The sequence below is a fragment of the Nymphaea colorata genome, chromosome 8 (assembly GCF_008831285.2).
Source record: "Nymphaea colorata isolate Beijing-Zhang1983 chromosome 8, ASM883128v2, whole genome shotgun sequence".
In the NCBI taxonomy this organism is placed as follows: Eukaryota; Viridiplantae; Streptophyta; class Magnoliopsida; order Nymphaeales; family Nymphaeaceae; genus Nymphaea; species Nymphaea colorata.
Window position 1 is genome coordinate 14,354,319 of NC_045145.1, and position 11,462 is coordinate 14,365,780.

At 43.9% G+C, this 11,462-nt stretch overlaps 3 protein-coding genes across 4 annotated transcripts; 2 read left to right on the forward strand and 1 right to left on the reverse strand.

The window, feature by feature from the left end:
- Positions 1–520: 520 nt before the first annotated feature.
- Positions 521–1,927, forward strand: LOC116258643 (14-3-3-like protein). The gene is made up of 4 exons (XM_031635912.2): positions 521–1,102; positions 1,226–1,348; positions 1,518–1,634; positions 1,744–1,927. Exons 1-4 carry the CDS (start codon positions 632–634, stop codon positions 1,792–1,794), a joined length of 762 nt encoding a protein of 253 aa, XP_031491772.1. The 5' UTR covers positions 521–631; the 3' UTR covers positions 1,795–1,927.
- A 2,028-nt stretch (positions 1,928–3,955) lies between these two features.
- Positions 3,956–6,397, forward strand: LOC116258728 (14-3-3-like protein). Its single transcript, XM_031636070.2, has 4 exons — positions 3,956–4,540; positions 4,618–4,740; positions 4,861–4,980; positions 6,073–6,397. Exons 1-4 carry the CDS (start codon positions 4,052–4,054, stop codon positions 6,109–6,111), a joined length of 771 nt encoding a protein of 256 aa, XP_031491930.1. The 5' UTR covers positions 3,956–4,051; the 3' UTR covers positions 6,112–6,397.
- A 1,294-nt stretch (positions 6,398–7,691) lies between these two features.
- On the reverse strand, positions 7,692–11,176 carry LOC116258726 (VQ motif-containing protein 9-like). 2 transcript variants are annotated; one of them, XM_031636069.2, is made up of 2 exons: positions 10,342–11,176; positions 7,692–7,994 (listed from the first exon to the last, which is right to left on the reverse strand). In XM_031636069.2, the coding sequence occupies exon 1, from the start codon at positions 11,058–11,060 to the stop codon at positions 10,356–10,358; it is 705 nt and encodes a 234-aa protein (XP_031491929.1). In that variant the 5' UTR covers positions 11,061–11,176; the 3' UTR covers positions 7,692–7,994; positions 10,342–10,355. The 2 variants fall into 2 exon arrangements, with proteins under 2 accessions (XP_031491929.1, XP_031491928.1); XM_031636068.2 differs by having other exon boundaries at positions 7,692–7,983; positions 10,342–11,175.
- Positions 11,177–11,462: the final 286 nt, after the last annotated feature.

Consider the following 11,462-nt stretch of genomic DNA (forward strand, 5'->3'; position numbering starts at 1 on the left):
CCCTTAAATAATTTACTCCTTCAATAACAGGTATACTATAGATCATGTGCTTGCGCTATTTATATATTCAAACAACTACAACCTACTTGAGAAAAAAAACAAGTTGAGTAAATGGCCGATATTACCTAATCTACTGTCAATTTACTTTTGCTAAGTGGTCAATTAATACTAACGCGTTAGACTTGTTTAGATTCTGGTTCTTGGTTTATCAGCTATTCTTCGTATTCATCTCTCCCGTTTTGAACTATTTACGAGCATCCTCTGCAAAAGATGAACATGTGTTTGGTGATGGAATAAATATTCTTTTTAGAGCCAGTTGGTGGAAAGGAATTCGTTTCGGGCCTAATTTTTCGTATCCGATCCGTTGAGAAGCTACAGTCTTTCTTCCACCTTGTTCAACCATCCGACAACTCCTTCCCCCTCGAATCCCTTCTGTCGCCAACCGCACCTAACCACGGTTACGCCGAAAAGGACTCTGGTTAAGCAAAATGACGATAACAAACAAATAAAATAAATAAAAACAACAGAAAAGACCACTGTGGAGAAGACGACCCTCCCTCCCTGCGTCTTCATCGTCCTTCTCCTTCCTCCTTACCACTTCTTGCAGAGAGAGAGAGAGAGAGAGAGAGAGATGGGCCGTGAGGAGTATGTGTACATGGCGAAACTGGCCGAGCAGGCGGAGCGTTACGATGAGATGGTAGAGTTCATGGAGAAGGTGGCGGCGGGCGCCGACGGGGAGGAGCTCACGGTGGAGGAGCGAAACCTTCTCTCCGTCGCTTACAAGAACATCATCGGCGCCCGCCGGGCTTCCTGGCGCATTATCTCTTCCATCGAGCAGAAGGAGGAGAGCCGCGGGAATGAAGACCACGTTGCCGCTATCAAGGGTTACCGCGCCAGGGTCGAGTCGGAGCTCTCCAACATCTGCGGCGGAATCCTCCGCCTCCTCGACTCCCGCCTCGTCCCCTCCGCTACCTCTCCTGACTCTAAGGTCTTTTACCTCAAGATGAAGGGCGACTACCACCGGTACCTTGCCGAGTTCAAGACCGGCGCCGAGAGGAAGGAGGCCGCCGAGAGCACCCTCACCGCTTACAAATCCGCGCAGGTCTCTCTCTCTCTCTCTCTCTCTCTCTCTCTCTCTCTCACACACACACACACACTCTGTCTTTCTCTTTGACCACCTGATTAGTGATTAGGTCTTTACTCTGCGACTTTTCTTCGTTTTCAGGATATTGCTTCCGCTGATTTGGCTCCGACGCACCCGATCCGCCTCGGCCTCGCCCTCAACTTCTCCGTCTTCTACTACGAGATCCTGAACTCGCCGGATCGCGCTTGTTCCCTTGCGAAACAGGTGAGTCGAGTCCCCGGATCCGTCCGATCTTCCGATCGCTCGCGGAGTAACCCTAATCCCCCTTTCACATCCTCATTTCCCCAAATCAGTTTCAATGTGTGTCTCTTCTTTGGCTTCTCCTCTTCATTCTCTGTTAAGTTCCTTGTGTGTGTGTGTGTGTGTTCGTCAGGCGTTCGATGAGGCCATCGCCGAGTTGGACACTTTGGGGGAGGAATCTTACAAAGACAGCACCCTCATTATGCAACTCTTGCGCGACAATCTCACTCTCTGGACTTCTGATATGCAGGTATTCTTTTTCGCCTTTTTCTTAAATTCTTTTAATTTTTCGGCGAATCTGTTTGAGCAGCTACCTCTTGCCTTCATTCTAATTTTCTCTTGTGAATTTGTTCTATTAGGATGATGGAGTTGATGAGATCAAGGAAGCCAACAAACTCGACGAAGAATAATAATCTTCTGGCTTTCTCCCTCCCCCTTCCTTTTCTCTTTCATCCTTTTTCTTTTCCTCTATTTTTCCTTTCTTCTGCTGGGGGGAGTCTGTGGGCGTGTCGGGCTTTTCTTCCTTTCTTTTTCCTCTTCTCCTTTCAGTTTCCTCCCTTTCTCTTTCACCTTGTTGTCTAAGGGTGGCCTGTTTACCTTTTTCCCTTGTTTCTCTCGCCATCTTTTGAAATTTGAATTTGAACGAGGGCTTTCGGTTTCTGAATGGGGAAGCCATGATTGGTAAACATGATCTGTAACTGCTTCTGCAGAGCTGGACGGCAGAGATCCTATCTTAATGTATGTGATTTTTCTAGATAATCCTCCATTTTGATTTTTATTGTCTTCATTTTCCGTCCATCTGTGCTGCCCTCCCTCTTGGCGCGATCGAGAACCGCAAATATTCTCAGGCTTTACGAATTTTGTCTGTGATGGATTCGGTGGTCAGGCAGGCGTTGTCTATTGTCGAGGTGATGGCCGTGGCTCTGCAGCCGTGGTCTCCATTCATGGCCGTCTACCTATGACCAGGGGTCCACCACGTGCTTCGTTGTTGGGTTCTGGGTTGTGGGCTCTGACTAATGCCTTGGGGTTGCCTTGGGGTGTGGGGTCGATGACACAAGCTCTCCCGCGCCTCGTCCCGTGCCCTTCTCTTGCAGATCGCCGCCGGTCGTTGCCGGCGACATCGGAGCCCTTAAGACCCACCATGGCCGGGCTATGAATGACCATGTTCGCCAGACGCCCATACGCGGGTAGGCGATGACGGTGTGAAACTCCCTCCTCTAGTTGTCTGCTGGGTACAAGGTGTGGGCCGGAGCAGGCCGGTCCATGTGTCACCACCGTTCGTGAGTTCCGACCAGCCTGTTCGTGTCTGCGATTGGTTTGCTGATTTTCTTTCCTTTTTTCGGGTCGGTGGTGCCGCTAGAGAACTGGGCCCAGCCGCCCAGGTGACGTAACTGGATTTAGTCAACGATGCTCGTTCGAAATGAAGTTAAAAGCAACCAGCCCAGCACCCTCGTTCCCATTCTTTATCTTCTACGTTGATTCTCTTCGCTTTTCCCCCTTTTACGTATAAACAACATAACTTTCTGAATTTTCTGTATACTTTTATTATATACTGGTATCGTGTTCACCTGTATGCGCCACAAGACTGTGAAGTTGTGGGAGGCAGTAGCAGATCAAGGGGGTGGTGACCAATGCCTTTTCATTGCACTCCACTCTTTGTGATCCGGGTTCGAATTTTTCAATCGCGGAGAGGCAAGTGGGTCACTTACATTAAAAGACGAGGAATAATTTTGAAGATATTTATATTCAATTTGGTGCCAAACGCTATTGAATTCAAGATAAGCAAATGCAAAATCCTTTTTTTAGTCGAGCTCTTTTGATTCTTTAGTCCGCAACTTTTTTAAGTCATAAATAAGGTTAGGTTGGCTCAGCGGCGCTAGTGTTAATAATTTATACTCTTTGTTGAACATTACGATTTGAATATTTTGAGACAGCTATACCCTTTTGGTGGAACTTTATTTTGAGCTCGATCTACCCCATCAAAAGATTTCTTTGGATTCGAATGCATGGCTTTTTGTTTGATAGATTTTTCTTTACCATCTTATGAGAACTATCATCAAAACTTTACTGGAATTTGCTTCCGGGGATTGAAAAGTGAACAATAATTAACGACCCGTGAACTTGGATATGATTGAAAATGGCAACTGGAATCAATTCCATTTTCCATGTTATCGGCAACAAGTGCTGCAGTGCAATCTAGACAACTGGTTTTAGTGGATCCAAAATGATCTCCGAAAACAAATTTCGGGCCAAACCAATTCTTCCGCACCAGATAACATGTTGAGGATGGGAATGGGGAAAACATTTATTCCATATTAGATTTATAATAGAATCAATAATGATTGGATAAACAAATCGAATTCGTTCTAGGACCATGTCCGGGGTCCGATTTCCATCAGTTCTACCCTTTTGAGAGGATAATGTATGTTTCCCTGGTTGGAGATGACGAGTTTTACATTTGGCTTCTTACTTTAACCGGATCTGAGACTTCCAAACGAGATCCGTGTCGTAAATAGATCAAGATCGACATCAGTTGTCCGATAACCGGGTCCATTCTTTGGCCCCTTGGTCAACCCCGACGGGCTTCTTCTTCTTCTTCTTCTCCGAGTTTTTGAGTCTTCTGAGTTTCCTTCTTCTTCTTCTGCCGAGTGAGAGAGCGAGAGAAAGATGGCGTCGTCCGATGCTCGTGCGGAGAACATGTACTTGGCGAAGGTGGCCGAACGGGCGGAGCGGTTCGAGGAGATGTTGGAGTTCGTTGAGAAGGGGGCGACGGCGGCGAGCTCTGATGGAAGGGACCTGACGGCGGAGGAACGCCACCTCCTCTCCGTCGCCTACAAGAACGTCGTCGGTTCCCGTCGGGCGGCCTGGCGCATCCTCATGTCGATCGAGCGGAGCGAGGAGAAACGCTGCAACAGCCACCGCGCCGGAACCATCCAGGACTACCGCACTAGGATTGAGTCCGATCTCTCCTCCGTCTGCGGCCGCATCCTTCGCTTCCTCGACTCTCACCTCATCCCATCGGCCCCATCCCCCGAGTCCAAGGTCTGCTTCCTCAAGATGAAGGGTGACCATCTCCGCTACCTCGCGGAGTTCAAGACCGGCACCGATCGCAAGGAAGTCGTCGAGAACACTCTCTCCGCCTACAAGTCTGCCCAGGTCTCCCTCTCCCTCCCTCCCATTCTCTCTCTCTCGGTCTTCGTCCTGATCTCTTTTACGTCCTTCGTCTTCCTCAGGAGATTGCCGTCGCCAAATTACCTACGACCCATCCGATCCGTCTGGGTCTTGCGCTCAACTTCTGCGTCTTCTATTACGAGATCATGGGCTCGCCAGACCAGGCCTGCGCCTTAGCTAATCAGGTGAGCTCCACCGCCGGAAACCGACCTATTTAGCAACGAAGACGTAGCTCTCGCTCCGGTTCACCGAACAGGAAAAACTTTCCCCGCGGTTTTCTAGATAATTTGTCCCTTAATTTTCAGGCGTTGAGTGAGGCGAACATGACCGGGACAGAGAGGCCCGACCACGGACAGCCAAAGGAGAGCTCGGTCGTCATGCAGCTACTTCGTCATAATTTGGCCGTTTGGGCAACTGAGTTGCAGGTCAGAATTTGGCTTTCCCTCTCCTCTGAAACTTTCATAACCTGCCCGGTATTTTTCCCTGAATGTCAGAAACGGGACTCTCTCATGAATTTTTTCGCGGGAGCGTTATTCTTTTCTAAGGTGCTTCTTGATAAACGCCAGTATAACTCGAAAAATTTCTGTTCGGTATTCGCCAATAGTATGAGGTGATTTAACTTTCCTTGTGGAAGTTTTTACTTTCTGAGACATTAATCAACTCCAGAAAATTGTCCCTATACCCTGTTCACGGAAAAAAAAAAAAAATCATAGTCGGAATCGGAAAGTTATTAATGTGCTCTGCTTTTGTCTGAATGTAATATCTTTTTATCAATCTAATTGCGGTTACCGACCTGGGTATTTCATTTTTTATGTATCGACTAAAAGACAATATGTGGAACACAATGACATCCGTTCAGTTGTTACAATGGCAAGTTCTTCATGAAAATGAATTAATATACTTCTTTTTTTCAGCAGTGTCTCGGCAGAATTAGACAATTTACAATTTACAGAACTGACTGATTGACATGAATTTTTACCAATATTTTATGATGAACTCCTGGTTGATGAGCTTTTGCGAAAAACTGATATTTCATTGATATTTCTCAATAGACGCGATAAATGCAGTTTAAAAGAGAGAGAGGACATATTTTCTTTTTCTTTGTACTGGGTTATTTTGGGAAAAGAGGAACTGATGATAATCCCCTTCTCTCTGTCCCTTGAATGATTGAAAAAAGAAAAACGTTTCAGCTTCTAGATGTAAGATGTGAAACCAAAAACATAAACATAAAATGAGACATGTTTTCCATCACAAAGAAATTAGGAAATCATTTGAGACAATCTACAAACTACAGAAATTTCTGTCCATTTCTGATATTAGAGCTGAGAGTTGCATCAAAACTAAGACATTCTTTCTTTACGGTTCTGCCAAGAGTAACTGCTCCGAATATTCCTCTTAAAGTTGGAATAGTTTTCTCCATGTACATTCGATATGACTTTGTGGGGATTTTAATTTTATATTTCACACATATTTGCTAGCTTTTTTCATCGCAATAAATTATTTTATTGTGCTGTTAGGATGACGACGAAGATGGAAGGGTGCCCGATGAAGAATAGTTGCTCTGTGATTGCCGTTTCTTTCTTTTGTATTCTTCCTTTTCCTTGCTTGCCAGTTAACCTCATAGTTTATTTTTCTTATGCCACCCTCCTCCCCCTCAATTTTCAGTTTTCTTTTCTTCCCTTTGTTTGGTGTCTCAAAGGTCGTTACCTTGTTTTTTTATTTCCCCCATGGAAATCCCATCTGAGGATCTACCGGAAAGCCCGAGATGATGTCTATACTGGCCATTTGATTTCAGTGGTAAAATAATCACTCAACAATGTGTAACTGAAGGAATTTTTTTTCTTTCATGTTTTCAATTGAGAGAGACAGGGAGGGAGGCTGGACTTGAAGAATAACCAATTTCGAACCATGAAAAGATTAGTTTCATTCTGAAATAAGAAATTTATGAAACCGCCTTGACTATTGAATGGGTAGCACATTCATGCTCAGGTTGGAATCTCTTAATTGAATTGGTGGTTGAATGAAACAACTTCCAACCTGAACTTGTTTAACGATGTTCAATGAAATAAATTCAAATCTGAGCATGTTTTTGTGCTACCAAAATGTCAGCGGTATCTGTAAAATTTTTGTTCTGAAGTGCCATCCCCTGTAGCTGTTACATATAACAGATAAAATTCTTGGTGTTTCATCAAAGGTGCAAGTTAGTTATCTAGCGAAGAAAGAAACATTCTTCCAAGAACCCCCAACCACGGCGCGTCTACCATCTACATCTATGAAGAGTTGCAGAATTGCAGCTTCTGCATATAATCAACTGCTCAGAGAAATGCAACATAAGAAGGTTGCAGGTATCATTGGTGTTTAAGTTGCACGCACGCTTTGTGAGGTTCACTTTTTTTTTAGTGTTCTAAAATATTCCTATGAAGGATCATTTTCTCACATGATTGCAAGTGTAATAAATTGATATTCATAGTTCGAGGAAATAAATTCGAAAAGAAGAGGATTTGCTTCCTCAAATAGGAAAAGAAATCGGTTAAAGAAATAATTTGTTCTAAACAGAAACACTCGCGAAAGATACTGAAGATCGCAAGCACAAGCGCCTGGAAGGATGAAACAGAACATGACTCATAACTTCTGAAAGTGCCTGCAAATTATGGGATGGCCGATCAATACTTTCCAAAAATTCATAAAACAAAAATCAGTCCCCGGACAGGGTTCAATTCGAAATCGCATTTCAACAAAGATGAGAATACTTCAAGAGAACCAGGGAAGAAAAAATTGAAAATTGTTGCTGACTGGATGAGCTCCAAGGGAAGGTTTCCCGTGTTCTTAGCAAATGCAAGCCTGACTTTTCATATAAAAACTTTTCTCTGACACTGAAAAGTTTGTTCAAAGTGAAACTGTGCACCAACTTAGGTTAGTCCACCATGTTGGTTCTATTGAGATGTAAAACTAATAATAATATTGAAAACAATTACTTAGGCATGTTGCCTCAACAGGATGCACGACTAGGCAGATTAGCAGATACCACGTGAGACGGTAGAACGAAAAAGACTAAGACAACCCCATTTGATTGGGAAGGAAGAAAGATCTTATTGCAATTCTTCATTGCTGAACCATGGATAATGACGCAAAATCATACATACAGTTAAATCACCTACACATAACATATAAAAGTGTTGAACAATTTTATCCCTCGTACTAACCAGGAAACGAAAATAAAACCACTTCCGTGTCTTGTAGACCCTTGTGAAAGGAGCTAATCTAACTATAGAATTCATAATGACAGCTGGATTTTTACAAATAAATCACAACCTACAAGTGTGTATTCTTCTTAAGAAATCAATCGTCTTTCATTTCCTTTCTCTTTTTCCTTTTTGCTTTTCACCTTGTTTTTCCTCGGCACCGATGTTGAATCAGCACTACAGAAGCTGCGAGTAAACTCAAACCATTAAAAAACATACATCAAAAAGACACACAGAGAGCAACACAGCGCAAGGACCACATAATCCAGTTGTATCCTATTACTATATAAGTATCAAAAACAACTAGGACCCAGAAAGGTATCAAGTTCGGATCAGATAGAAGTTGCACATATGTGGTCCAACTAGATATTCTCTGTAGCTGAATTCTGCGAAAAATTCCACCTGGTATTTGGTGTCTGTCTGCTAGCAATGTGTGCGCATATGCTGCTATGTGGCCGAAGCAGCTTGTGTCCAGACTCAAACAACCTGCTATACCTGGACACAAACTATTTTTGTTTCTTTCTTTTGGTAATTGGTATTTAGATGTTCAAAAATTACTTTTGCAGTTTTACAAGAAAAACAAAGTCAACCCTATAAGCAGGTTACATTTTTGAAAATGAAGTATCATACAAGATTAAGCCGAAACAGTACAGATAACCCACGAATCTGGCTTAGCAGGATAGGCACTCCCAAAAAGAGAACAGTTTGCAGGTATGTAAAAAAAACAGGTCCCAGACGTTCTAAAGATGGACATTGCTGACCAAAGGAAACTGTTGTCAACATATAAGGAATTGATTCTTCATCATCCTGAAGCTCATAAAGGTTATCAGAAATCTAATGACCAAACACATAGAAGAAGTTGGCACACCTCTAATATACAGAGAGAGGAACAAATATGTTGTTCACAACAAGACTTTCTAAGATCAACACCCCTGACCACATGCTTCTTCACCATTCTTAATTTGTAGCTTAATAACATTTAGCAGACTACAAGTTTCAGAACATTCACCACAGGCAGAGCACAAATCACGGATGTGAATGGAGATATATCAGGGAACAAGGATTTCAGATGCATGTTGCGATAAAAGTTAATGCTCCAACCATCAAAATGCATCCTTTAAATTTCATGTTTGTTGCAGTCTTGCAGATGAATACACTGAATCTCAAACATTTGGATTCCACTTGTAAGGAAGCACAAAAAGGAGAAGCAACAATTACTATAGTGAAGAGGCAGGAATGAACCAACTGGTCCAAGAATTAACAAGCTAACTAATCTGAAGACTTGATACAGTGACCAGATTATTATTTACGAGGTCAGACAGCTGATGAGTTTAATTTTGAAAAGAACATTAATCTAACCAAATTGTGTCAGAACAAGCAAGAGTTGCAGGAATCGCAGAGAAGAGGCAGGGTGGATGGGGAAGTAGGAACTTTCGTGTTCCTTTACCATAAACTGTACAAAGAAGCATTTTCTTTGTATCACCAGCCCAGGCTAATTTTTGAATCTTGAGAACATTTAAGCAGACAAAGAACTCCATTAAGTACCAGTTGTGTACTTGGCAAGCAACTTACTTTATCGCTAAATCGAACTCACTATAATAAAGGTAGTAACTGGAGGAGATTAAGGTCATCATACAATGATCATGAAGGAAAAGGTTAAGCATGCCAACTATTCCTTAACATAAAGTTTTTGAATCGCCTGACAGTTTATTTGGATGCCCAGCAATCAGGCGCCCAAGGTCTGGGAAATTCTTACATTAGCTTCCAGATGATTTTTTCTTCTGGGGGCAAAGTACGGCAACCATCAGGCACGAACTTCATAGATCATGATTCCCCTTTAGAGTTCAGGGAACCCTCAGGGATTTCAACTATTGCTAATTTTACATCCCAAAAGGAGAACAACTAACGCTGTTATTCATGTCGTTGTTACTTCTGAATACATTGTTAAGACTAACCAAAAAGAGTATGGCATTTCTGCATGACACCTAAAACAATATTAGTTCATCTGATTCAAAACTTTAAAGGTGTACAATTAACATGCCTAATTGCCATTGGGACGCCCTTCTAAGTGCTTGGCAACACCTGCCTAACCTTTAAACAGTGTTGTTAAGCAGCAGAACTGGCTATTGTACTCCACGTGACACCCAAACATGCAACAAAAAAAATACAGCCTCGTTTAAATGAAGCAAACTCAAGATATCAGATAAATATTCTGCCAATGATGGATTCCGACTCGGAGAATGGTCAAGGAGATGAAGCGGTTTCTCTGAAGATGGATGATAAAAAAAGGGAAATCTCCAATTTGAGACTTGTCAATATGAGCTTTAACTTTTAATCACCAACCCCAGTTTGCAAATTCACTTAATGGGTTTTAACTGCCATCACGTATAAGAAATGGTACATAATCCAATCTGAAAGTTCTACGGTTTTAATTGTTTCATACCAGCAAACGGAGGCTCCCCAAACTTTGAAATTGAAGCACAGAGAAAAACGCTTGGACAGAAAAACAAAGATAGGCATCAACCAAACTGCATGAGAACTAACCATTAACAGAGTTGTCATGACTTTGAGCTCGGGATCGGTAACCGAAGGAACCCTGGCGAAGACGGAGGTAGAAGTCCCCCCCACGGCGAAGAGGGAGAAAAGGGCAACCCGGCATCAGCCAAACTCGGGTTCGAACTCGGGCTCGGCAATTTCGAGGCCAGAGGCGGCTTCGGCGATCTCGTCTGCGCCAAACAGATGGGCGACAGAAGCAGGAACTGCGACGGAGACACTGGTGGGAGGGAGGCGGGGTTCAGAGGGGCCGAGCTGGCAGCTGGCCTCACAAGAAGATCCTCTCCTGTCGGCTCGGGAGGGTTCGGCGCTACCGGAAGAGGGCCAGTGGTGAATGCCAGTGGGTTCTGTGAGATCTCCGGTTGGCCCCTTGGGAAGGGCGTCAATGGTGGAGGTTTCATCCTCTGAAGACGAGAGCTTGGTGGTTTCTGTGGACGGATTGGGGGAGGGTCGGAAAACCGCTCGGAAGTAGGCGAGCCGGTCAGCCTCTGCACGACGCTCCGGAAATCGCTCTTGTCAATGGTGTAGACGGGAGGACGATGGTGATGGTCATCATGGCTCTTTCCCTGATGATGATAGTTCGCTGATGATGGCGTCGTCGTCTTCCCGATCTTATGCGAGAGTTTGCTCACCCCAAGCTGATGTTGGTGATGCTGCTCCTGGCCTGAAGCTCCACTAGAAAGTGAGAGGGAGGATGAACTATCATCCATTGTCGCAGTAACTTTGCTTCCGCCGGCGATGACTAAAACTCCCGGAGCCTCTCCTGTAGACACAAGCTGGGGAAGATGGAGAAGGATACAAAAATTGTCCGGCGTCCTTCCGACCTTTCTAAGTCCGGTAGAAGCCAAAGGTCTGCGTCGGCCTTACTGGTCAAAGACGGAAGCGTCAATTCTCTAAAATATCACTCACTTTCAATTTATGACGATAAATACCAACTGTGAGAAGAAGAGTTCAGATATTTAGCGAAGGCAGTTCCGTAATTACGTTCGGGAAGAAAGACCCACACAACACAAGTAGAGGAGTCTGCTGGTCGAAGGTGAAGGATGCCCTGGTGACGCCTATTCTGTCACGTGTTTTTTATTGAAATTTTCGCCTACAGTCCCTCATTCCTT